Raw genomic sequence first — 26882 nt, forward strand, 5'->3', positions numbered from 1 at the left:
AATCGAGACAATTTCCAGGGAATTATGCTTGGTGACAAAAAGCCAATTCCAAAAGATCCCACACTATGTCATTCCTGTGTGCGAACATAACGTATTTTGAATAACACAATTTTTAAAATAGATCTGAGATTCGTGATGGCCGGAGTTTGGGGATTCAGTTCTAAAAAGGGGGAGGGGTCCTTTCGTAATGGTTTGTTCTAGATCTCGACCGCAGTGGTAGAGACACGAAGTTACACAGCTGATAATATCGTACAGAACAATGCACGCTAACGAGGACAAGTAAAATCGAGGAAATCTGAGTAAGATCCGTGATTTGTATGAAAGTCAATCTCCTGGTCATTGGATACTTTTTTTCCTTTTTTGGCAAAGTTCTGCCAAATGATAGCACCGAGAAAACTTAGCAGAGTCTTATTTCCTACAACCGCGCAGAAACTCTGATCGACTCTGCTCCAAACACACGCACCCACCCACTCAGGCCAGCAGCCGCGCGCGGGGCAGAGAACGCAGGGACCCCACACGTCCCTCGGTGCGTCTGCAGGACCCGGGAGCCCGGGGGGAGGCGGGGCCGGCGGGCGGCGGAAGTGACGTCAGCGGGCGGGGCGCACACCTGGGCACCTGGGCGGCCTGCGCGGCCGCGGCGGCGCGGGGTGGCGGCGAGACGCCGGCGATGGAGGGCGAGAGCGGGAGCTCGTGGGCCCTGGGTCTGCTGCGCACCTTCGACGCGGGCGAGTTCGCGGGCTGGGAGAAGGTCGGCTCGGGCGGCTTCGGGCAGGTGTACAAGGTGCGCCATGTCCACTGGAAGACGTGGCTCGCCATCAAGTGCTCGCCCAGCCTGCACGTCGACGACAGGTCAGCCGCCCGGGCGGGGCGCTGGGGCGGGCGACGCGGCCTGGAGCCGGGTGCCTGGATTCCGGGGGTTCTCCTCTCCACCTGGGTCGCCTCCGGACTACTCGGAGGGAAAACCAAGCGCCAGGCGAGGCTGGGATCCGCCGGCGGTGTCCGCGCCGCTTGCCCGGCCCGAGGGACGGGGAGGTCGGGGTGGCCACCGGTCTCATTGCGCACTCCGGGGTCCCGGCTGCGGCTCCTTTAGGGAACTTCGAGGGGCCGCGTTTGGTGGAAACGTTGCGAGGCGCCCAGTGGTGCTACCTGGCTTCGCGTGAAGCCTCAGGTTTTCTGGGCTTTTGGACCCGCGGAGGCGCGTCCGGCCCGCTTGGGCGCTGCGGTCTGCGCCCGGCTTAGAAAAATTGCCGTGTGGGGATTTGGGCTTTGTGAATTAGTTAGACTCCGTTCGACTTACTTAGTAATTTACGTTGGAGCACAAATTGGTGTAAGACGGTAATTATTTCGGTCGGAAGTACTGGCTTGGCTTGGCCAGGCTTCCACGGTGCTACGGGGCTCGGGCTTGGCCTTGGAGTCCGGCAGGTGGCCCCGGGGGTCGTGTTCCGCCCAGCGCTTCCTCGCGGCACACTCTAGTTTTAGCTGACTTTATTTCGACACCCAGCCTCTGGGGAGGGGTCTTTCCATTGACTTGCTTTGTGGTGGAGCCAGAGCACCGTCTCTCCTGCACCCCCCTGCTCCAGTCCAAAAGCCAGGACAGAACCTGCCTGTCCCTGCCTAACAGGGGTGCTCAAGTTAATGACGGTTGGAAGGGATGCGAGGCCACCCCAGTCACTGGATTGTGATCTGCGCATCATTTTTGGGGTGCAGGGGGAGAGGGGGGTGTCGAGAAGCAGCTTTTATTGATTCCACCTTTTACATTTGCATTTTAGGAGTTTATAGGTAAGCTTCGGTTGAGCACATTGAAATGATCGTTTGGTGAAAGTTTGCATTCTACATGGAAGTTGTGTTTGTATTCTGTGTGGCGATCTCTCTTACAGAGTCAGTCCTGGACACACAGATTAAGGAAAGCAGCTCCTTTTAAACCCCACATAGCCTCTGCTGTCTCAAACACCTGGTTTTTAATCCTTGGCTTACGGAGTGTTGGCGCCTCCAAACCGGTGGAGTGGTGGCAACGCTCTTCTCAGGGGCTGTCTGAGTCCCCAGGCCTAGGGTAGAGGGATTGCAGTGTGTTCGTGGCGTGGGGTAGCAAATCGGCCCGTGCGTTCTCTGCCTCGTGTTTTCATCCAGGCCTCAGAGATGAGACAAAAGTGCTCTTGGAGGCCCCTTTCTACAAACCTCAAACTCAGCCTTTCTTGGAAACTTCAGTAGAGTGGTGACATGTGTCATAAAAATAGCACCAACAAAGGTGAGGTGCTGTGCGAGCCCTTCCCCCCTTCTCTGCTGCAGATCCTGGGAACTTCTCAGGCCAGGAGGGGCGCTGTGGTTATTTTGATAAAATCCAAACCGCTTTGAATACCAGCTAGTGGTTAGATCCCGAAAGGCAAGATCCTTGCCCTAGCGGCCTTCTTGTGTTCTTGGGGACATGTGTCTGATGGAGTCTCCTGGTCAAAGCGAGATTTATTTATCAGCAATGTTTTTCACGCCAGTTTCTTGGATCGGAAGAGCAAACAAAGCAGGCAAGCTCGTCCCCAGGCTGACGCATCCTCAGAATCTGTGATTTCCTGCCACCGGGCCCTGTTTCCTGGGTGGCCCAGATGGAGGTAGGGTTTCTCCACTTGAGGCGGAGCCTGGAGGACATTGCATAGCCTGGGTGAAAAGTGTTTTGTCCTTTAACTGGAGGCCTTTCCTGCCCTGCCCGAAGCAGGCAGGTGGTGGCATGTCCTGGGCGGCCAGGCCGAGGTCAGCATCGCCCAACAGGAAGAGATCACCTCTTGCACTTTGCCGGCCCGGCGTTTGCAGCCGTGGCTGATTCTCTGCTTTTGGTGAAGCCAGCTCCCCGCGGTTGATGACTGACGGTGTTCAACAACTTGAGGTTCTTGGTAGGACTGTGTCGGCTCCCACAGTAGTGTAATGCAGGAGCGGCTGGTTTGCACTGCAGGCCTGCTGAGTTCCGTCTAGACCTTGAAATGGTGGTTTTGCTACCTGTCCTGCCAAATTCTGGCAGGTCGGCCTCAGTGCTCTTTGGACGAGCTTGCCTCCCATCCCCGCCCCGGTATTTGCAAGATGTTCCCTGAAGTGGGGAATAGGATTTCCGTGAGGTTCTGGGTGCAGCCCGCATCCCTGCTGCAGCCCTGGCCCCAGCCTTCATGCCCCCTCTTTGGCCACAGCGGGGCCGGACCCCCGGGACCTGCCCCAGACCCCCTGAAGCAGCAGGCTGCCTCAGGCCTGTGAGCATGTACTTCCGTGCAGGGGAGGTCAGGGACTGCCGAACCCCAGACAACCCTCAAGGATCCCCGGGGGCGGGGGGCAGAGAAGCACCTGCCAAAGGAGCCTCCAAGGGGATCTTCAGGGATTTCACAAGTGACAGACACCCTGTAGATCTGTGTTTCCCACTCCTTATGGGCATGTCTGGTGGCTTCGGAGATGTGTGGTCTCCCTGGCGAACCCTGATGAGGGGGTCATGAGGGCTAGGGTGGAGTCTAGGGACGGGCATGTTATCATTTAGGCAAGCACGGTGACCCCAAAGGCCCTATTCTTCCAGCCTCCGCCCCTCCCTTGGGCCAAGAGGAAGCCCTGAATAGCAGAGCGCCTGGCCCGGGCAGCTAACGCTCCATTTGCACTGGCTAGTCCGGACGAGCCCGAGCAAACTCCGGGTTTGCAGCCACAGAGCTGACAATCTGACAAGCCCATTTCTTGTCGGTTTTAAAAATAGAAGTGTGGGAACCCTCCGAGGCTCCCTGGGAGCGTACTCGGATGGGTGCAAGGTGAGAAGGCCTAGCACAGAGGCACCAGCTAACACATAAGTAAACCACCCATTTTCCCTACTGCCTTTCCCAAAGCTGGTTCCCGGGTCCCCCCTCTCAGGAACTCTTTGTTCCTGGCCCCCTTTCACCACACCCAACTTTCTCTCCTCCCGCAGGCTACCGCTCCTTACCACCACCATTTTGTCCCATTCTTTACCTGTTTCCATGGTAGATGCCTCTGGAGAGGGAAGCCTGGGTGTCCCTCGCCATCAGCCTGCCTTTGGCATTTCTGACTGAGCTGTGAGGAGAGCCCGCGGCTTCTTAGAAAGCGTCTTTTAGAAGTGTCTGTCTGATGATATTTCTGGTGTTTTCCCCTGCCCCGGTGCCCTCCCTGGGAGGGAGAGAATATGCTGCAGCCAGCCCTAAGTGAGCAAAAAATGGAATTAACCTAAGTGCTATTGAGAAAGAGTATTGGACAAATTGAACCCCACCTGGGTCCTGATAGCGCTCGGAGATTTTCCATCTGGGACCAAGAGAGGAGGTCCTGCGGGGGGGGGGGGCGCTTTGTCCATTCCTGCTGGGAAACAATTAATAAGCTTTCCCCAAGTGCCAAAGAGAAGGAGCCGCTTTTGAAATGATCCCAGGAGAGAAATGTGACACCAGTCCAGCCGAATTGTGCCTGATTTTAGATACTCTGTTTGCACATCACAATTTTTAGGGTGCTTTAAGACCGATGTCAGTGGATTTGGGTGGCCTTGAGCTTGACTCGGAACAGCGGAGAAGGGGAGTTGATGGTGCGGACCCGTGGCCCGTGGCCCATGGCGGAGGCAGAGGCCGGAGCTCCGTGCCCTGGGGCCCTCCAGGAGCTCTGGATCTATTATAGTTTCTTCTGTGTTGTCTACATAAGCCAGAAACACAGCTTGGAGGGAAAGTATATTTAAAATAAATAATTACTGTTGACAACAAAACAGTTGGTGGTTTCTCTGTGAGGAGTGCTTTCGGTCCTGTCTGGTGGCTCCCTTAGAGGGCTCATTCCAGGCCCATTGAATTGCAGATGCCGCCCCGGTTATCCACCTGGGCTGAGGGGGGGCGGGGAGCTTCCCTAAGCCCGTGGCTCTTGCTGGGGCATAGGTGGGGGGCGGGGTCCCTGGGGCAATTAAAGAAAAGATGAGAGGTTGGGGTCTTTAGGATTTGGGCTGGCTGCTTACTAGATAATAAACAACAGGTTGCAAAATTTTCATGCCAACCCTTCTGAACAAAACCCCCACTTAGAGGGCCCTGGTCAGCCCCACTCCCCAGGCTTGTGTGAGGCGTCTTCTCTCCGTGTCCCCTCAAACCTTCTTGAGGTTGTCCTGGGATCCCCCTTCCTTGCCCCAGGGAGGTGTGGTGATGGGTGGGGTCCTCTCTGCTCGAAGGCATTCTGATGGAGTCCTCGGAAGAACATTGTCCAGGCTGGCTGGTTTTCCTTGATGAAATGTCCTTTCATGTGTGGTCAGTTGTGCAAAGCCTGCCTGGCATTCTTCCCAAGAGGGCATGGAGCTCTTAGAACATTCAGGCTGTGATCAGCTTTTGGGAGCAAACCAGCACCGGGGCCCTTTTTGAGTTTTTGAACTAAGGTAGGTGGGGTCTCTGTTCAGTGGAAGGGCCTGGGGCAGGGGGAGCCTCGAAGCTGCTGCTGAGCTCGGCAGAGCTCGGCGGTGGGGAAGCAGGGGTGAGTGATGTGCTGCCAGATGGCTGTGAAGTCACTAATGAGCTCAACAATCAGAAGTCACCCTGGTTTTATGTATTACGCCCTTTGGGCAAATGGAAGAAAGCACTGTATTTGCAGAGTAGCTCAGCTCCCAGTTAATGAGAAATTCCACCTTGATGTGATTGACTTTGTTCCCAGAATCCGTACTGGTTATCAGTCAGGCTTGGGTGGAGGGCTCATCTCTGGGTGCCTCCCGTGGGAAGATGACCCTCCCTTGTCACCGTCCAACGGTAATACCGAGCCATCCTCTCCCCCAACCTGCGGGCCAGGAGGGGAGCCTCGCACTGCTTTCCCACCACAGGTCGGTCTCTACATCCCCGGGGCAGGACACAGGCCAGTGCCACAAGGATGCAGAGCCCCACAGACACCCACGGGGAGGAGAGGGGCGGCAAGCCAGCCACTTTAAAAGAAAATAAAAGCAATAGGAACAGGCAAGTTCTAACACTCATTCTTAACCAAAGAGGAAATAGGAGTGGCTGCAGGTATTAACGTCCACTTGGAACAGCTTGGGCGTGAGTGCTATTAGAAGTGGTAGTTAGTGGGAGTAGTAAGGGTTAGAAGAGGTAGTTGTCCTGGTTTAGTACAGATAACTAGGTCTTCCCAGGAGGAGGACAGAAGAGATGGGCCCAAGGGTATTTTTCTCTCTCTTTAAATGACCAGCCTTTTCACGATGCTTGATGCTGGCATCCAGCCGCTCCCATCTCTTGGATGCCCACGGAGCCCAGGCACAGGGTGAGGGTCCAACTCTGTGTGGGAGGGGCTGGCTGACCTGGGAGGGCACCAGAACCTGTCACTTCAGAGTTTCCACTGGAGGGACCCCCCACAGGCAGCATTGGACTCCTGTGAGCATTTTGCTTTCCATTAATTGGCCATTTAACCAGAGTGCTAGGAACGCAAGCCATGCTAAACTCAGTTTTGTTTCATAGTCATCTCATCTTCATTCCTCATATGTGTTGCACCGGTTCCTAAGGCCGCTGGGATTCTTTGCTCCTCGAGCATGTTCAAAACCAACTTCTCCACCTTCTCTGGGGCACCCCCCCCCCAGCATGTCTGAGCCATCTGCTGACTCCTGGTGGAGATCCAGGGCATCCTTGATAGTGCTCTCCTCCATACCCACCAGTCATCGATTCTCAGTGATTCTCTTTCAGAGTGTGCCCTTGTGCACCCTGTTCTGTCTCTCTTCCCAGAGCTGTGGTGACCACCTTGAGCACAGGTGCTCGATGCAGGGGGAGCTTGGGTGCTGCAGTCTTGATGAACAGTGTAATCCAGGGTTCCTCCTTGCCAGTGGCCCTCGTCCCTGGGAAATGTTTTCCTAAGTGTATGGGATGCCTGGCAGCATGTGGTCTCAGAGAGGAGGTCAGTAAGACGGGGACTGATTGGGTTGGTACAGTGTTGGGGTCTCCCTCAGGCGAGCAGGTGCGGGCAGGTGCGGGTGTGGGCAGGCGCGGGCAGGTGCGGGTGCGGGCAGGCGCGGGTGTGGGTGCAGGCAGGTGCAGGTGCGGGCAGGTGCGGGCGGATGCAGGGAGGGTGGGCAGCAGCAGGTGCAGCCAGGCTCTGGAAGAGCCCCTGCCATGGGTTCTGGGCTGCGTGTGCCGGAACCCGCATTTTGGGGGAGTCCCTGCGGCTGGACCCGCTCAGCTCCCAGCCGCAGCAGCGTGTGTGTGGCATGTGGTTCTGAACCTTTCCTTTAGGAGTTTATTAGAAAGCATTGTTCCCCAGCACACACCTGGGACCCATTCTCCAGGAAAAACAGATTAAATTTTTTTTATAGCATAAATTTGACATTGTGTCAATTTAAGGTGAATACTGTGTAATGTTGCTACGTTTATATATTGCAGTATGGCTGCCCTTGGAACGATATTTATCATATTACATACTTACTGTCTGTGCGGAATGAACTATGTTTATTCAACTGCCTGTGGCTATTTTTGCACTCGTGACAAGTTTGTACCTTGAACACCATCAGTCTTATCCCCCCACCCTCTTTGCCCTGGTCTCCCCCGTATTAGTTTTTTAGATTCCACATACGGGTGATACCACACAGTACGTTCTCCATCTGCCTTCCCCCGATGAACATAATGGGCTCAGGGTGCATCTCTGCTGTCGCCAATGCCCGCATACCCTCCTTTCTCGTGGCTGAGTAATTGTCCGTTGTGTGTATCTACCACACCTTTTTTTACCATCATCCGCTGATGGGCATTTAGATTGTTTCCGTATCTTGGCTATTGTGCATAATGCCGTGATAAACATGGGTGTGCAGATCTCTCATGGAAAGCTTGTTTTCGTTGCCTTTGGGTATCCTCCCAGATGCAGAACGGCTGCATTGTGTGACAGTTCTATTTTAACTTTTTGGAGGAACCTTCATGTTGTTTTCCACAGTGGTTAATCCATTTACCTGCCCACCAAGAGTGTGTAAGGATTCCCCTTTCCTTCACATCCTCACCAGGCCCTGTTTCTCTTGTGTTGGTGACGCAGGCCGTTCTGACAGGTGTGAGGTGAGAGCTCCTTGTGGTTCTGATCTGCATTTCCCTGGTGGTTAGCGATAGTCAGTGTCTTCTCATGGGCCCATTGACCATTATGATGTCCTCTTTGGACAAATGTCTGTTTAGTTCTCCTGCCCATTTTTAAATCAGATTTTTTTCTTTAGTTATGTTTGTTATCTATGTTGGATATTAACCTCTTATCCATTGGGTGGTTTGCAAGATTTCTCTCCCATTCTGTAGGCTTTCATTTTGTTCCTTGTTTCTTTTGCTGTGCAGAAGCTTTTGAGTTGGATGTAGTCCCGTTTGCTGATTTTTGCTTTTGTCATTTGTGCTTTGGGTATCGTGTCCAAAAGATCATTGCCAACAGATACTAATGAGCTGCTTCCAATGTTTTCTTCTAGTTTTATTGTGGTAGGCCTTATTTTTAGGATTTTGATCCATGTTGAGTTTATTTTTGTGAGTGGTGTGAGATAGGGGTGCAACATCGTTGTTCTGAATGTGTTTTTCCAGTTTTCCGAGCACCACGTGTCAAGAAGATTATCCTGTCCTTATTGGGTGTTCATGGCTCCCTTGTTGAATATTAGTTCACCATGGAAACAGAGTAAAATTAAAATAAATGCTGGGAGTACTTATATGGACAGTTCCAGACTGTAGTGGTTTGTTTTAAATTTGGCCAAGATGCACTTAGCTTGGTCTGTACCGGGGGTTCTCAGACTTGGTGCTGTTCTCATTTGCGGCTGGATAATTCTTTGCCTTGGGAGCTCTCTTAGGCATTGTGGGATGTCAGGCAGCATCTCTGGCTTCCGCCCACTGGTTGCCAGGGGCAGCCCTGAGCTGTGACGCCCAAAACGTCCCAGACCTTGCTCAGTGTCCCCAGGGGTGAAGGTGCCCCTGCGTGAGCATCACTGCCCGACACTCAGGGATCCTCTCCCCACGACACCCACTGTACAGCGCTTTGGCGGGTGCTCACGAGACCCCCGACCACAGGGTTGGATGTGTGGGCCGAGCACCCGGTGCCCACGTGGCAGCGGGGCCCGGGAGTCATCATCGCAGCCAGCTTTCTGGGTGCGTTTGACCTTGTCCCGTTTTGACAGCCGCGGACCTAGATGGCACGTGCTCAAGCCCCGTCCTAATGCGACTCAGCCCTTTACCCTGCATGTGCTCTGGGATGTTTGCCCCATAATGCTAACACAGACCAGGATACGGGGACTCCAGTCTGTGAGTCCATGGCCGCACCAGGTGGGACCTTAGACCCAGAGCTGGTGCACTGTCTATGGAGGGCTCGGGAGCAGACGTTTCGATCTCTGCCGGCTGTCACCTCCGTGCCACAGCCGCTGGTCTCCGCCTCAAGTGGGGAAGCAGTCACAGCCGGGTGAGACTGTCCTCCCGTCAGAACCGAGGGCAGGCTGTGCACAGTGCTTGGGGGATTCTGAAAAGGTCGGACATAGAGCTGCCATGTGACCCAGCCGGCCTGCTCCTGGGTGTAGAGCCCAAAGGGTTGAAAACAGGGATGTGCACAGATATTTGTACACCAGCGTATCCAGACATACAGATCTATTCACGGGAACCCAAAGGGGGAGACACCCAAGTGTGCATCGTGAGATGCCTGGGCACATAAAGTAATGTGTTCCTGCAGTGGAATAGTGTTCAGCCACGAAAAGGAATGAGGTTTGGACACATGCTGCAACACAGCTGAACTGTGAACACGTTATGCTGAGATGCTGAGTGAAAGGGGGACAGACACCGTGTGATTGCACTTCTGTGAGCTGCGTAGAGTAGAGAAGTTCACACAGGCAGGCGGTAGCCCAGGGGTGAGCGGGGCCAGGAGGACGGGGCTCCTGTTGAAAGGACACAGAGTTCTTGTTGGGCCGATGAACAAGGTTTGAGTGTAGAGCGTGGTGATGGTTACACGGTGTGTACGTGATGCCTTTGAATTGTACACTTAAGCACGGTTAAAATAAAAACTCTGTTATGTATATTTTACTACGACTAAAACAATGGTTTTAGAAAAAGGTGGCCATGGCATTGACCTAAGTGTGGGGCTGGATTCAGAGACACCTGGACCAGATGGAGTGTCGGGCTTCACAAAGGAGGTGACTGGCGGTCTTCGGACAGATGCTTTGTGTCCTGGAAGCTTCTCGTTCCTCATCTCCGGAGAAGGGATCGCCAGCATCGGCCACCTCGTTCGGCGACCCCAGCGCACAGTGGCTCAGTACTGCTTCTGGGTGTTCGGATGATAATTAGTGCTTCTCTCCTCATGTACAGTAACCCACAGTGCCCAGAAGCGTCTGGATAGCCGGAGGACTGATGACCTCTGGAGGCCCTGAATGGGATCACGTGACGTGCGTGGGGGTCATTTTTTCCGCCTGCAGAGCTGGTGGCCTCCGGGCCGGGGTGCTTTGTGTCAGTGGCTGGGTGAGCACCGCGCACATCTCATGTCTCCTGACTTTTTCAGGGAGCGCGGGGAGCTTCTGGAAGAAGCCAAGAAGATGGAGATGGCCAAGTTCCGCTACATCCTGCCCGTGTACGGCATATGCCAGGAGCCGGTAGGCCTGGTCATGGAGTACATGGAGACGGGCTCGCTGGAGAAGCTGCTGGCGGCCGAGCCGCTGCCGTGGGATCTGCGTTTCCGTATCATCCACGAGACGGCCGTGGGCATGAACTTCCTGCACTGTATGGCCCCGCCTCTCCTCCACCTGGACCTCAAGCCTGCGAACATCTTGCTGGACGCCCACTACCATGTCAAGGTAGGACTCGCCGGCGCCGTGTGCGGTGCAAGGCGGTACCAGGGTGGCCGGGGCGGTACAGAGCGGAGAGGGGATGGTGCTTGGGGGGAGGGCACTCCGTCAGCATAAGGACTCCTGCGACCTCCCGTCTTGTTGTGGTCACTGTAAGCCCCGCAGAACGCGTAGCTGGGAAATGGACCCTTTTGCACCTGGTCACTCCCCTAGATCCTGGAGTAGGAGTCTAAATCCTGGGCATCCTGGAAAAAAGAGCTTATGGGGCTACGGATTCGGGTCCTACTGGACGTCTCATGCAATCCGGTTAGGAGTCAGATCGTGGGTGGGCTGTGGGTTGGCTGTCTCCGTGGGACCGCGGGCTTCGTGGTGACGGCTGCATCCCCTTCGGTGGTCTCGGGCGGCGGCAGTGGGATACGCGAGTGTTCCAAAACGGAGGCTCTGCAGAAAGAGGCTCTGACGGGGGCTCTTTCTGTTATCATGCGAGGCCTCTGAGTTCTGTTGTTGGGTTTTTTGGGGGGTTTTTCGGGATAAGTTTATAAAAGAAAAAAGTTTGAGGGATAACAGCTAAAAACCAGCTACCAGCCACTGGGAATTACAGTTAGTAATGTTGTTAGATTTGTATTTCTTTGATTATGTCTCTCCTTTGGAGCGCCTTCGTGTCCGGGATCCTGTCGCGGTTACCAGGGTGGGACTCATGTCATGGATTTTCTCCTCATGGTGACACCCACATGCTCACTTGGGAGGCCTGGCTGGCATGCTGGCCTGCGGGATGCACTTGCCACCGCACTTTCCCTGCACACGGCCCGGAGAGTGAGTGGGAAGGATCCAAGAGCAGTGGCCTGAGTCCCGTCCTGTTCCCTGTGGGAACTGTTCCAGGAAGGGACTCACCTGCTCTGACACTTTGCTCTTCCTGGCTGGTCACGTGGCATGGCAGGATCCCCCTCCCTTGCTGGCTGGAGGGCTAGGCGGGACCAGAGTTCAGTCCGGCCCTGCCCCTGGGCTCTGTCTGGAAGGCGGGGTGGGACTGGGTGGCCTGCACCTGCAGGCAGCTCCCCAGGCCCCAGCTGTGCAGCAGGCCTGGCCACCCCGAGGCTGACGGGAAACCGCTTTCCACTGCGAGCTGTCCCTTGAATGGGTGTCGCCCAGAAATCAGATTGTAGCGGCCAGATGGAAATGCTGTCCTGCTAACAAATGGTCTGCTGTGAATGGGTGCCACAGGGGTTCCCAGTCTTTGCTGGAGCCCAGTTTCTTTCTGGCTGGCGTGCTGGCTTCCCGTGTGGACCTTCTGCCCCCACTGACGTTACAGGGTTGTTTCAAGGAGTGTGTGGTCCTCAGGGCACCCAGCGAAGACTGCAGCTTTTTTTTTTTTTTTTAAGATTTTATTTATTTATTTGACAGAGATAGAGACAGCTAGCGAGAGAGGGAACACAAGCAGGGGGAGTGGGAGAGGAAGAAGCAGGCTCATAGCAGAGGAGCCTGATGTGGGGCTCGAACCCATAACGCCGGGATCACGCCCTGAGCTGAAGGCAGACGCTGAACCACTGTGCCACCCAGGCGCCCCAAGAGTGCAGCTTTTGATCTGGGGCTTGAATGCACGCAAGACCGGGGAGGCAGTGGCAGGCTACCCGCGTGGTGTGCCAGAGGTCCCGCCGCGGACGAGGTGCCCTGGACCCTGCTAAGCTGCGGTGACAGCAGGTTCTGTGCCCCGTGTGAGATGCACACAAACTGAGCGTACCGCATCGGTGTCCCACGAGGGTGGAACAGGTATCCGTCAGCAGGTGCCCTGCAGGCCGCCTGTGGGGTTGGGGAGGAGTTACTCACGGAACTCCAGCTGGGGGTGGGGGGAACTGAGTCTTCAGAGAGGATGAGGCTTTGCTGCTGGCAGGAGGTGGGGGCACAGGCAGAAAGGTCATCGAAGATTCTAGGTTTCTCGGCGGCGGGGGGAGCAAGAGGCTAAGTTAGATTAGGGGAGGGGGTGCTGAAGAGGGCAAGTGATAGAAGCTGCCCAGCGGACCTTCCCCAGGGAGGCCGCTGCCGGGTGCACACCAGGTATGCAGCCACGAGGGGTGCAGCGCCCGCCCCCGGCTCTGCCACCTGGCAGGTGGGGATCATCCCTCTGTTGTTGCAAGGGCTCAAAGGTGATGGCGTGCGGACTGACGGCTCCATGCCTGGCCCGCAAACATGCGCGGTGAGGGTGATGCTGTTGGCGCTGTCCATGTTGGTGGCTCGATAGTCATTTTTTCTGCCCCAGGGATGCAGACTTTCATCCAGGGACTGTCTCCAGCGCTGGGTTCACAGCAGACACTCAATATTTGCTGTTCTCTGCGTGACGTGCAGGGGGCTTTCTTGGTGGGTCGTCCTGCTTTGGCTCTGAGCTCCCCCTGTTTGAAGCCTTTTTTCTCCCTCTGATGCACATGCCGGCTCGGCAGCCTGACCCTGATGTCCATTTTTGTAAATGGGTGAAGATTCCTTGAAGAACCCAGTGGGTCCCAAGGAACCTGGGGTGACAGAGGCGCGAGAGGGCTGAAACCAGGGCCCGTTTCCAGCGCCCTGAAAGGCCCCTGTGGTGGGGGGGGCGGGGAGGCTGCTCTTCTGCGACCACCGCTCAGCCCCAAACAAACGGATGAAGGATTGACAGCACACGTTTCCTGACTCTGAGAAATACGACTCTTGAGAAATACGGTGCGGAGGGCAGGTGCCGAGGGCAGTGTTCGAGCTCCAACTTTGTCTGGAAGCTCCGTATTGATTGAGTGGCCACGGGACTTCAGGGCAGTGTGTAGTCTGTGATTATCTGGAGCGATAAGACTTTAATCTGGAATCTTGAAATGGAATCATAAGTTGCCAGCCTCCCCCCTTCCCTTGGGCCCCTCAGGACCACCTTTGTATACACAGCAAGGATGACTGGAGCTCAGCATTTCAGAGCAGCTGCCTACTTCGCAAAGTGCACTAGAGAGACTTAATACTAAATTAATACGTGATGTTAGTATTACCTAATACCAAGGGAGTAAGGCCATTTCAAGTTGAAAACAAAATAGCTTAGTTTACTGTTGTTTGCTTGCTTGTTTTTTCCAGTAGGCTCCGCACCCAGCGTGGGGCTTGAACTCATGACGGAGATCGAAGTCCCGTGCCGCACCCACTGAGCCCACCAGGCGCCCCCTGAAGTGCTTTAGCTTAAAATCTCAGCCTCCTCCTGCTCCATTTGGCCCAGACCAGACCATATCCAGAGGGACCCGGAGGGTCCAGTGCAGCCCTGACCAGGCCCTTCCTTGGTCTCGTCCAGCTGGGCCCCGGAGGTGAAGGGCCCATGTCCCGGGGTCCCCTGTGAGCACTGAGCAGTACTGAGGAGGACGCTGAATGTGAAGTGTGTTAGCAAATTACAGGGCGCTCGCTATAGATGCTGTAGACCCCGGGATGGCCAGGGCCCCAGAGTCAAGGCTCAGGGCAGACAGTCAGGCCCTGGGCAGCTCGGGGGGCGGGGGGGGCGAGAGGAGAGACCCAGGGGGGCGGAGGGTCAGTGGCCACCGGAGAATTCGGATTTCTGATTTTCATTTTGGTGCCGCAGCTTTTATGTGGAATTTGTGCTTATTTTCTTACACCGAGGACATTTTGAAGTGGCTGGCTGTCCCTGCAAACAGCAGAAATGGAAGAAAAGGCCGTGAGGGGGGTGGGGGCACAGGGTGAGACCCCTGCACCCCAGTCGGTCTCCACTTCCGAACTGAAAAGGTTGCAGTGGCTGAGAGTTTGAATGGAAACATTTGCACTCACGGACTTGGAGAGCGGAGCCCGGCTCTGTCTTGGCCCTAAGCTGCTTTGTGGATCTGCCCGGCAGGGCGGTGGGCGGGGAGTTTCTTGAAGGCCCACAGGGGCAGCAAGCAGCCGGGGGCCCAGGAACGGCCAGGCTGGCCCTCCTGGTATAAATTCTCCTGTGTTGAGCAGTGCTGACTCCAGGCCATGGGCTCCCCTCGAGGGCTCGGCAAGCCCAGGAGTCGGGCCCGACTCAGCCCCATTCCCTATCCCTCAATCCGTGCATTTGAAGAGGAACCCAAGGGGCAGTCTTCCATGTGGCTCCCAAGTCTCTTTGTGCCAGTGAGTGTGACCTGAGTCCGCACACACAGCCTCAGCCGGTGGCCAGGGGTCCTGATTAACGCAAGAGGGGGGAGATGCGGGGAGGCAGTGACGCCTTTCCCTCCCTCACCGTGGGGTCCCCCGAGCTTCCTGAGCTCTCCGGACACCTTCGCCCAAAGGAGAGGAGGAGGCAGAGACGTGGGGCCTGCACAGCTGGGGTCCAGGTGCTCCTTCAGGTGGGTGGGTCCCACGCAAGGAGGAGATTTGTGTTAGCCTTTCATGTGGATGCCTGGCGAGGGAGCCAGGAAGTGTCTCGCTCACACGCCGTTCCAGGTGGAGGGCAGAATGCCCCCTCAAGGTTGCGTGGTGTGTGTTTCGTTTGCTTTAAAGGGCGTCTGAAGGCGTATTTCCCTTTAAAGAGCATGCTGCCACCTGCCCGCCTCCCCAGCCGGGCCGCGGGAGAACCGGTGGCCCTAGCACTGGGCCTTGCTTTTCACGTGTCATCTGAAAACTTGAAAACTTGGAGGATCGCTTTTCCCCTTCAGGTGGATTCGGGCTGTCCCCAGTGGCAGGCATAAGACTGTAAATCTTCTTGAGTTCCATCTCCCAGTGAATTCCTTCCTTAAAGCATCATCTTTCCCTGCCCATCAAGCAGGCTGGGATTCGGTTCTTCTGAAGCCAGCTGTGCCTTCCTGTCTTCCCTGGAGGAGTACGAGGCATGGCCCTTTGGGGCATTTCCGAATGCGCCTGCACAGCGTTGGGTCGGAGCCAGGCGGCACTGCAGAGGGGAGGGGTTGGTAGAGCCCCCAGATGGCAGCCACCGGGCGAGGCCCCAGCGAAGCTTGCTGAGCCCTGTCTCCTTGCTGTGTTGCAGATTTCCGATTTTGGGCTGGCCAAGTGCAATGGGCTGTCCCACTCCCATGACCTCAGCATGGACGGCCTATTTGGCACCATCGCCTACCTCCCTCCGGAGCGCATCCGCGAGAAGAGCCGGCTCTTCGACACCAAGCACGACGTGTACAGGTGAGTGACAGGTGTGCGTGCCGGCCCAGCTGGGGCTCGGCACCTTCATTCTTCGCGCCCCGAGTGCCGGCTTTCCCGGGGGCTCCTCGGGGCTATCAGATACGAGGTTCAGTCCAAATGAAAGAGTTCGGGGTTTTTAGCTGGTAGGTCCAGGCTACCCCAGGTGTGCGAGACCGTCGTCCCCCGCGAGTGCTGCCAGCCGGGGGTGGGGAACGTTCATGGTCGGTGCCAGTTAGAGATAGTTATGTAACCCGACTGGCAGCTCCCGCACTGTGAAAGGTCTGGTGTTTTCATGAAATGTGGGTTTTTATAGCCTGTGTGCGGGGTAAGCCTGGCGCTCAGAGTGCCATCTGTCTGTACGTGCGTGGATTTGGCCTCCTAACCCAGGCCCCTCTGGCCCAGCGTCTTATGCTCCTAATGTCACTTCCTTTGACAGAGGAGTGCAGACTGGCTGGGGGCAGTTTGCAAACTAGCGTCAGTGGGATTTATGTACTCGATAATAATCCCACGTCATTGGGGCCTGCCTTTTCCAAATTGCCAAGGTCTTACTCACCCAGACCTGCTGGAGGAGAAGAGAGGCAGGGAGGGCGGGCGCACCTAAGCCCCTCGTTGTGGCTCTTGTCTTACGCATTGTGACTGTGACCCTGAGCCCCAGAGCACAAAGCTTTGCCTTTGTGACATTGCCTGCGCCTGGAGTCCTGGCTGACTGGTTTGACCGTCACCCTTGTGCGTGTGTTCTGCTGGGCTCTGAGCTGTCTGTCCGCTGTCGAGGGCACTATGGGGGCCAGTCCCAGCTTGCAGAGTTTGTGGAGAATAAGGTTCTGTGTTTGTTTTGGAGCTGAGAGTTTCAACTTTTGAACTTGCAGACTTCAGTGACTTTTCAATGGAGAATTCTTGGCATCTCTAATCGGTAGGCTCTCAGCTCGTTGAGGGTGCTGGCTCCACGTTTGGGCTCCTGGTTTTGTTGGTGTGTTTTCTTTTTTAAATGTATTAGATTGTGCTTTTTGGAGTATATTCAGAGTAATTTCATACACTACATAGAGAGAGAGAGACAGAGAGAGAAAGTAAGTGTATATATAATTTCCACCAACCAAGAAAGGGCCCCAGGAAGGTCAGCTGGCCCGGCTCTCATGCTCTCTGCCCAACCTTGTGTGAAATGTCAGCGAGCATGCTACTCGCCCCGCCCGGTGCTGGGTCAGGGGCCCGCCTGGTACTGGGTCAGCGTCTTGTGCCCCATGCCTGCCGGGAGACGGAGGGGAGTTAAGCGGATACAGGCTCTTCTCCCTATGAGTCGACGGTCCAGCTGCAGAGTGACATTCGTTCCCTATCTGGGGCCCCCCACCCCCGCGCTGTCTGAGCCGGCACGAGCCACGTCGCAGGTTGTGTCTGTTGGGTCGCGTCTGAGCTCGCACCCTGATGTGCTCCACGGACGCGTGCCTGTTTAATTAACAAGCCCATGGAAAACATCGTGGTGTCCTCCCTCTCCCTCTCCCTCTCCCACTCCCTCGCTTTTGAAGACTCTGGCATGGTTCCCTTCCAGCATGGTGCTGTGTGGGTGAGCCTCTGGCTCGCAGATACTGACCTGGCCCATTTTCCTTCCAGCTTCGCCATCGTGATCTGGGGTGTGCTGACACAGAAGAAACCGTTTGCAGGTGAGTGGGCTTGTCTTTGGGGGCAGGCAGTGTGTCTGTCTGTCCTGGGACAGTGGAGGGTGCCCCGTCTTTGGTCCTGTTTCTGTTGAAGCCGTGCCTGCCATTAGCATTCCCACAGGGATGGGGGGTTGCTCTGGACCATGAAGCTGGCAGGCCCATCCTGGGGGGCAGCGGGGTTGCTGCTCCGTCCCGTCCCGCCCAGCACGTGCTCTCAGAGCCCCACGGCCCACACTGCAGGCCTTTCTGGGTGTAGACGAGCAGTCCTGCAGCGTAATTCACATGCAAGGAAAGGCTGTCATCCGAAGGGGTCTGGTCAGTGGATTTCTCATTTTTAGGTGCCAGCTGATTCGTGTGTGTGATGTAATACACGGGACATAAAACTTACCTTTTTATCCATTTAAAGTGTACAATTCAGGGGCATCAAGTGCATTTGCTGCTGTATAGTCTCGCCCACTGCCTAGTGCCAGAACATTCCCGTCCCCCCAGAAGGAAGCCCCCGGCCCATGCAGCAGCCCCTCCCCGTTCCCCCCCACCCACCCCCATGACTGTTCAGCTGCTTTCTGTCTCTCTGGATTGCCAGCTGTGAATATTTCCAGCCAGTTCTTTTTTTTTTTTTTTAATTTGAATATGGCAAGATACATAGAAAATGCATCGTCTGAACTGCTCGTAAGCGTGCGGTTTAGCGGTATGAGGCACACTCACACCGTGTGCAAGCAGTCCGTGGGATGGCTGGGTGGATTGGGCCCCAGTGCGCGCCCCCAGATCCCCAGCGCCCCCCTTGAGGGCTGCGACGCCTCCTCCCCCTTCAGGCCACCTCTGTTCCCATGTCTTCCTCAAAGTGCTAATGCCTTGACGTGTGACAAAGACCGAGGACTTGGACCCTCATCGTTTTCCTCTAGGCGTATGCGGTGACCGTAAAGATCTGACTGCTCCAGGCAGAGTGGGCTTGTGGCCTGGGTCTTGGGGTCCCGTCCTAGTGTGGGTTTGTGGCCCCGTTGTCTGTCTTCTGGACTCCTCCTCCTCCGTGGAGGCCGTGGTCTGCATCGCCGTGGCGAGGCGGTGTGCCCCTTTGGCCCAAGATCATGTGCCAGGCACGATGCCCAAGGCCAGGTGCAGGGCACGAACGTCCAGAGCCAAGGCCCGTGTGTTCTATTGCTTGGGACGTAGGGGAGTTCAGGGTATGGGAGCGAAAGGTGTTTCCTGAACCCTTCCCATCTGCGCGGCAGCAGAAACTGTTCCAGGTGTTTACTTTCATTTTATTCATGGGGCCTGCTGGGGTTTGGAAGCGTGTGTTGCGGAAATAACGTGTAGCTAGCTGCCTAGGAGAGCCGTTGCACAAGATTTAACGGGAAGGCGGCACGGAGCCTCGGAGTCGGATCTGGCAGACGGCGGTGACTTTGGGCCAGTTTTCCACACCTGCTGATATGCGTCTGCTGCGTCTGCGGGCTCCCTTGCCGTGGGTGTGTTGGGAACTGCAGGGGGGTGGGGGGGGCCGCTGGGACCAGGAAGCCTGGGGTCCAGCCTGATGGACATTGTGGTTTTAGGCCGAGCGGGCCCCTTGTTCTGTGACCAAGGTTATGATGATAGTTAACGAGTCCACCGTGCTCGTAAAGGTCGCAGAGGAGGACAGGTGGGGCCCCGTAATATGAATTTCGGGGGAAAAGGCCCCCGTTTACACACCCCAGATGCTTTGGGGAGGCCAGGCGCCCTGGCCAGCGTCGCTGTGGCCGGCTCCCAGCACACAGCCCCTGGGGCCTGAGCTGTGGCGTGGAAATCAGAGTTTAGGAAGGGTTTTGCGTCATCACAGGCAGATTTGGGTTCCCTTAGAGGCTGCACCACGTGACTTCATGATTTATAAGTGTTGCCTCCCTTTGGCATGCACAGGCCACTTTGGAACATGTCTCATCAGATAGTTTTCTTCTTTGAACCCCGCTTCCCTTTGACTTTGACACCCAGAGAGATCTGCCCTGTGATGCAGAGCCCTGGCTCCATTTGGTACATCGTTGGGAGTTTCCAAAACCTGGAAAAGGGAGCGCAGACGTGCCCTGGAAGACTGAGGATTAGAGAACGCTCTGTGCTCTGAAATGGTCTCCCAGGTCACGTCGTGGGGATGGTGTCGGTGACACGCTCCCCTCCTCCTGAAGATGAAAACGACGGCCTCCAGCCCCGTGGAGCTGCCCTGACTTGCGTGCTTCTCTTTGCAGATGAGAAGAACATTCTGCACATCATGGTGAAAGTGGTCAAGGGCCACCGCCCGGAGCTGCCGCCCGTGTGCAGAGCCCGGCCGCGGGCCTGCAGGGCCCTCCTGCATCTCATGCAGCGCTGCTGGCACGGGGACCCTCGAGAGCGGCCCACCTTCCAGGGTGAGTGCCCGGCCCCTGCTGCCTGACTGTCGTGCTGGTGGCACGGGAGAGCGGGCAGGCTGGGGAGCGGGAGCAGACGCAGGTGCACGGACAGGCTGGCCACCTGCCCGGGCCCTCCGGCACCCAGGGCCGGGACAGTTGCCGCCGTCCGCCGCAGCTCCCGCCGGGGCCGGCTCGCTGCCGGGAGGGGCCCGTGCTGGTGCTGCGAGTTCAGATACCACGGGGCATCTTCAGGGCACTGATGAGACCACTCCGCTGAGGCTTTCTTCGCATTTCTCTTGGGTCTTGTCCCCCTGGCATGGATGTAGCCTTGCGATAGGAAAGCGACTGATAAAATCAGAATTGTTCGTTACATTGAAAACACACGGGGGGAGACGACAGGGGCCTCACCTGCTAGGAGCCGGCCACCCTGGCCATCGTGGGCACACGTGCCGGCGGCTCTGGCAGACGGGGCTCCCCCGGGAAAGGCTTCTTTGGGAAACCGGAATGCCGTGGGTCCTGCTTGGAGTCTGGCAGACCCTGCAAGTGGTGGCTAACAGGAGGCCCCAGAATGGCCACGGAGGTTGCAGGGGCACCTGCGAGGTCCGCCAGGCCAGCTGCCTGGGAAGCCACGGTGCTGGCCAGCCCCCTGGGGTGCAGTGCCCCAGCCGCTGCCTCTTCTGTCCCCTCCCGAGGTCACACGTTTACATCGTGAATGTGGAAGTCATTGTCTGAGTGACATGCCCTGTTGTGTGTTCTCCCCACAAGAAATTACTTGTGAAACTGAGGACCTGTGTGAGAAGCCCGATGGGGACGTGAAGGAAATGGCACGGGATCTGGACACGAAGCAGCCCCTGGAGCCCAAGAGCCAGGTAACGGCCACCTTCCTGGATGTCGTTTCTTGGGGGCCCCTGTCCTCTCTGCAGGCTCCCCTCAGCCTGGACTTGCCCCTCGGGTCACTGTCCCAGGCCAGTCGGCCTTGTGCTTGGGAGTCAGCCATGGGGTCCTACCTTCAGGAGGAGGATGGGTCACGTGGCTGGCCTGGTGGCCCTGGGTGCCTTTCCTGCCCGGCTGCTCCCTGTCCCCACCTCCTGTCTGTGGTTCAGGATGGACAGCGTGGGCCCACACTTGATGTTGGAGGGCCACTGGTCAGATGCTCTTTGAGCCGGGGGAACAGAAGGCCCGTATGGGCCCTGGTGGGGGAGGGGGTGTGGGCTCTGCTGGTCTGGCTGTCTCTGCTCCTTTGACTCGGAAATCAGGCCACTTTTTAACAAATGCTCTGTGCTCGGGGAGCCACATAGGTTACGTGAGGTGTGATAACGGACCCCAAGGGCTGGGGCTCACTAGGCCCGGGGACGAGGCGGTGGCAGACTTGTAAAGGGAAGCCTGCTGTGTTATCTGGTGTTGGGCGACGTAGCCCAGGCGGTCTGTGGAAGGCCACGTACCCCAGGCGGTCCGTGGAAGGCCACGTTGCCCAGGCGGTCCGTGGAAGGCCGGGAGATAAGCGTTTAAGGCGTGCCCACTGTCTGAACAGAAAGAGGCGTGTGTGAGGCTGGGGAGCAAAGGTGCCTGGGGAAGGCGACCTGGCCACTGATAAGGACGAGCAAGGCACCCAGCTGGGGGGTTGCAACTCTGCACCGAGCCATCAGGTCAGGGCAGATCAGCAGTTCCCAAGGAGAGGGAGGACCCGTGACAAGTGGGCTTGAATCAGGAATTGTCGGGAGCCACCCCCGGGTGGCTTGCCAGAAATCTACTTTCTGGAAGCCCAGTATGGAGACCCTCGAAAAGACCCCCCTGGTGCATGTGGATTGGAGGGGCCCTGTTGTCGCTGCATCTGGGCCTGCCCCTTGTGCTCGCCCCCACGCCGCCCCCCCAGCCCCACTTGCCCGGCTTGGAGGAGGGGCACAGGTTGTTGGCGGGGAGGGGCCCCCAGCCCCAGTCCCATGTCGTTCATTTCTTACCGGTGCTGGCCTGCCAGAGTGGGCACGGCCCAGCGCTCAGGCTTCAACCGCTCCCAGTGCATTCACGTCCTGCCCAGCGTGCCGCGCTTCCCGCGTCTGTCCCGTCTGTCTTTGCTCACGGCGTGTCTGCACCCGGCGGGCCCAGTGCACGGTCTTTGGGTCCCTGCTGCTGTGCCTGTGGCGATGGGTAGCACGCCCTGTGTGGCCGCCCGGGGACCCGGTGCCCCCTCGCCCTGCACCTGCACCACCGGGGTCCTGGGTGGGTCTCATCCGCCCCCTTCCCCTCTGCTTGGTTCGCAGAAGCCCGTGTGCACGCCTCTCAAGAGAGCCTCCGCGCCCACCTTCGACAGCGATTACAGCCTCTCTGAGCTCCTGTCCCAGCTGGACTCGGGCACCTCTCAGACCCTCGACGGCCCGGAGGAGCTCAGCCGCAGCTGCTCCGAGTCCAGGCTGCCGTCGGCCAGCAGTGGCAAGAGGCTCTCGGGGGTGTCTTCTGTCGACTCTGCCTTCTCCTCCAGGGGGTCGCTGTCCTTGTCGTTTGAGCGAGAGCCTTCCACGGGCGGTAAGCGAGGACCCCATATCCTGGGAAGTAACGCGCTTAATGGTGGGGCTGGCGGTAGGCAGTGTGTGTAGGAGTGCCTGTGCAGCTAACGGACCGGGCCCCCCGCTCCTAGAGCAGTTCTTCATTTCTGTATCCCGTAACTAATTGGTTTGGGGCGTCAGTGCATAGTTAGCTCAGTGAGCGCAAATCCCGAGAGATGTGCCGGCTGAGTGGTGGGCTGAGTGGCTCTGCGGGGTGTCGCTTCAGAGTGACGGGAACGGGCCGTGCTCCGGGCTGTGCAGGAGGTCTTACCTGGGCCAACCCCAGGTGCGGGGTCTGACCTCAGGTTTGCAGACCCCTGAGTTCTGTCAGGTGAGGCCAGCAGGCGAATCGAACCCCGCACCCTTGAGATCTCTCTCTTGCAGAGGCCAGCCCTGTACCCCCTTTCTCTGAAACTCTCGTACTTTCTTATTTGTGAGCTCCCCATTTATTTTAGCCACGCATTATGATGGGTGGGTTGTTCCTAGAGGTTTTAACATGTGGGTCCCGTCACATACTGCCTGTTGGGATGGGGTCCTTTGCAGCTAGGTGGTCTTATATTTTTATGTTAATTTCGGTGGGTTTTCCTTTGGAAGGAGTTTTCCCTGCCGCTGGCCCTAATGCTGGTCCCTGGGCGTGGGGGCTGGTGCTTAAGTGCTTACTGTGGCTCCCTTCTGGCCCTCCCCCTGCCCAGGAGGGTAAGATGGGGTCCTGTCCGGCCCTCTGGGTGCTGCTGTCCCACGAGGAGCATATGGATGCTCGGGCTCAGGGTGACGATGGTGTTGGGGTGGCCGAGTGCCAGAGGGCCGTGGGAAGAGTGCGGGGCCCAGCAGGCGGGGAAGTTCGTTTTTCCTGGTGGATCAGGGGATTCCTTTTAGAAGGGACGACTTTTCCTGCATGCTGTGAGCCTCCTGTGATTTTGAGTGGAATATTCGGGGCAAAAAAGGGCTTTCTGGGTTGAGGGGAGTGCCTTACAAAGACATATCGGTGGGCAAGGCCCAGCCGGACAGCTTGCCTGGGTGATGAGACTGAACAGGAAAGAGATACCCCATCTCCGGGGGAGAAATGTGTTCTAGAATGCTTTCTGGGTCTGATGCTTCAGAGGATCCATTGCTGGCTCAGCTCTGAAGCCCGTGTAGACACGAACCCAGACCGGGCGGACTGGGTGGATTGTATTTTCTTGAATTCCACCCTGTTATCCCCCCACCCCTGGAAGTCCCCTGGAGAGAGTTCCGTGGAGGGAGGGGTCTTGCTCCATGCACATCAGAACCCACACACGGTAGGAACACTAAGCTTTTCATCATGAATGACGGTCCTTCTGAGATGGGAGAATTCAGTCTCTTGAGAATTATTTTAGGAAACCTTCACGATGTTTCCAGGGCAAGAGGCTGCATTTGGAGGCCGGGGCAGGGAGCAGCTGGTGGCCCGGGAAGGGTGCCCCTGGCCTGGGAGCTGTCCGCTCTTAAGTGGCCTCTGCCTTTCTTTCCCTTTTCTCTTCTTAATGAAGGAACATTAGCAACCACTGCCATTTCTGAGCACACGCGGGCCGAGGTTTTCATCCTTATCTGATGGCGACCCTACAGGACGGTAGGGTGACTTTCACTTTGCCAGTCGACAGAAGCGCCTCGGCCTGCCCGCGGTCTTCCCACTACATCTGAAACCTGAGGACACAGTTCAGGTGGCCCGTGAGTGATTTCAGGTGCATGGCGACCCCGAGACATCGGGAGCGGCCAGCGGCCTGATCGTTGCATCTCTCTCCCCGCAGATCTCGGCACAACAGATGTCCAGAAGAAGAAGCTCGTGGATGCCATCGTGAACGGGGATACCAGCCGACTCATGAAGATCCTGCAACCGCAGGACGTTGACCTGGTGCTGGACGGGGGCGCCAGCCTGCTGCACGTGGCCGTGGAGGCCGGCCAGGAGGAGTGCGTCAAGTGGCTCCTGCTCAATAACGCCAACCCCAACCTCACCAACAGGAAGGGCTCCACCCCCCTGCACGTGGCCGTGGAGAAGAGGGCACGGGGTGTCGTGGAGCTCTTGCTGGCTCGCAAGATCAGCGTCAACGCCACGGACGAGGACCAGTGGACGGCCCTGCACTTCGCGGCCCAGAACGGGGACGAGGGCAGCACTCGGCTGCTGCTGGAGAAGAACGCCTCCATCAGCGCGGTGGACTGCGAGGGCCGGACGCCCATGCATGTGGCCTGCCAGCACGGCCAGGAGAGCATCGTGCGCATCCTGCTGCGCCGGGGCGTGGACGTGGGTCTGCAGGGGAAGGACGCCTGGGTGCCGCTGCACTACGCCGCCTGGCAGGGACACCTGCCCATCGTCAAGCTGTTGGCCAAGCAGCCGGGGGTGAGCGTGAACGCGCAGACACTGGACGGCAGGACGCCGCTGCACCTGGCCGCCCAGCGAGGCCACTACCGCGTGGCCCGCATCCTCATCGACCTGCGCTCCGACGTCAACGTGCGCAGCCTGCTGTCGCAGACGCCCCTGCACGTCGCCGCGGAGACAGGGCACACGAGCACCGCCAGGCTGCTCCTGCATCGGGGCGCCCACAGGGAGGCCGTGACGGCGGAGGGCTGCACCGCCTTGCACCTGGCCTCCCGGAACGGGCACCTGGCCACCGTCAAGCTGCTCGTGGAGGAGAAGGCGGACGTGCTGGCGCGGGGGCCCCGCAACCAGACGGCGCTGCACCTGGCCGCCGCCGGCGGGCACTCAGAGGTGGTGGAGGAGTTGGTCAGCGCCGACGTGCTCAACCTGTCTGATGAGCAGGGGCTCAGCGCGCTGCACCTGGCTGCCCAGGGCAGGCACGCCAAGACCGTGGAGACGCTGCTGAGACACGGGGCGCTGGTCAACCTACAGAGCCTCAAATTCCAGGGCGGCCACAGCCCCGACGCCACACTCCTCCGGCGAAGCAAGACCTAGCCTGCTGCCCCCGGAGACCGGGGCCCGTGTGGGGTTCCCGTCCCATTGCCGTGTTACACCGTGGCGACAGAAGGACACTGCCGGTCGGCGCTGCTCGCCTTGTCTGTGGCCTGACGGAACATTGACCGAGCGAGCGGGCCTGCGAGAGGCAGGTGGCTGCTGACTCCAGGTGCGCGTGGGGCGTCTGCTCGGGCGTGTCAGCCTCCGAAGGCATTTGGTTAGAACGCACTCGGCTGTCCACCCATCCAGCAATCGGCACGCCCGCCGTCAGAGGGACGATGGGTCGGAATCATTTCGTTGCGCTCCTTGCTGCTCGCGTGGGCCCCTCGATGCCTGCGCCGTGGAGGGAGCGCGTACGTGCGGTCCTGAGCTCGGCCCGTGGCCCGGAGCGCAGCCGTCGCGGGAGCAGGTGCAGAAGGAGCTGGCTTTTACCTTCACGCCCAGCGGCGGGGCTGGGAAGCCTGTTTCAGGAAGCTGGAGTGGAATTCTTGTTCCGTAGGAAATCTTCAGTAGATGAACATGGATTAACCGTTGCTTTGAACTTGTTAAAGACATTCACGTCCTTGGGTTGTCTGGTCCGTGACGAATGAGTGTAAAGTAATAAGGTTGATTTTTAAAAGCAAACAGTCATTGGACCTGCTCTTTCATGTCCAAATTTGTCAGTCCTCATGGGTGGCCGCCCACGGACCTGACCGTGCAGTTCGCTGCTCTTGTTGCTGGTCACCTGAAGTGTTAGAGCTCTGGAACGACGTTTTGGGTTCGGGCTGCCGTCAGTGTTACCAGCTGGATGGGACACCTTGCTTGTTGGGTTGCTTCCAGCGCGGATGTTGGGTGAGGTGGTGGTTTGTGCGGACTGCTCCCGTCTTGGGGCCGCGAGGCTTGTCTGAGCCCCCGGACGGACGCCTACACCACACGGGAGCCTTGGCTTTTAGGGCGGAATCCCGGGCGGCTCCGGGACACAGCGGCACACTCTTGGGTAGGAAAGTGGTTTCTAGCCCCTTTCCTTCCTTGGTTCCTGTGTCCCACGTGGCGCCCCCTGAATGCTGTTCTTTGAGTAGGTGTGCCACGGGGTGTGGCCTCGTGCGCAGACGTGCCCCCTGGCCTGGTGTAGAGCACAGAGACTGATGTTAATGTACCGTGTATGTTAATATGAATCTGTGCGCAGGGTACTTCTTTTCTATGACAGGAAATATCCACTCTGCTTAGAACTGGCTATGTTTTAATACGCCTTGCGCTTTCACGACGTTCCGCTGTGGTTGTATGTAGGACGTGCGGAAGACAAATCATTCTGTCAATAAAACACGTCGATAAAACAGAGCACCCTTCTACGTTTTTATTTTTTTATTTTTTTATTTTTTTAATTTTTTTAAAGATTTTTATTTATTTATTCGACAGAGACAGAGACAGTCAGCGAGAGAGGGAACACAAGCAGGGGGAGTGGGAGAGGAAGAAGCAGGCTCATAGCAGAGGAGCCCGACGTGGGGCTCGATCCCACAACGCCGGGATCACGCCCTGAGCCGAAGGCAGACGCTTAACCGCTGTGCCACCCAGGCGCCCCACCTTCTACGTTTTTAGAGTCAGAAAAATCTTCTTCTTACACAAGGACGCGCATCATGT

General features: G+C 57.4%; 1 protein-coding gene across 1 annotated transcript; it reads left to right on the forward strand.

The window, feature by feature from the left end:
• The first annotated feature begins 624 nt into the window (after positions 1–624).
• RIPK4 (receptor interacting serine/threonine kinase 4) lies at positions 625–26582 on the forward strand. The gene is made up of 8 exons (XM_034655395.1): positions 625–849; positions 10432–10723; positions 15657–15805; positions 17408–17457; positions 19662–19820; positions 20568–20671; positions 22061–22322; positions 24106–26582. Exons 1-8 carry the CDS (start codon positions 668–670, stop codon positions 25263–25265), a joined length of 2358 nt encoding a protein of 785 aa, XP_034511286.1. The 5' UTR covers positions 625–667; the 3' UTR covers positions 25266–26582.
• Positions 26583–26882: the final 300 nt, after the last annotated feature.

The sequence above is a fragment of the Ailuropoda melanoleuca genome, chromosome 1 (genome assembly GCF_002007445.2).
Source record: "Ailuropoda melanoleuca isolate Jingjing chromosome 1, ASM200744v2, whole genome shotgun sequence".
NCBI lineage: Eukaryota > Metazoa > Chordata > Mammalia > Carnivora > Ursidae > Ailuropoda > Ailuropoda melanoleuca.

Excerpts from the sequence above, each read along its gene's own strand:
- RIPK4 (XM_034655395.1), top strand. The coding sequence starts at position 668 with ATGGAGGGCGAGAGCGGGAGCTCGTGGGCCCTGGGTCTGCTGCGCACC. Across the intron at positions 15,806-17,407 it reads ACCAAGCACGACGTGTACAG|CTTCGCCATCGTGATCTGGG; the intron begins GTGAGTGACAGG and ends TTTTCCTTCCAG. Across the intron at positions 19,821-20,567 it reads AGAGCGGCCCACCTTCCAGG|AAATTACTTGTGAAACTGAG; the intron begins GTGAGTGCCCGG and ends TCTCCCCACAAG.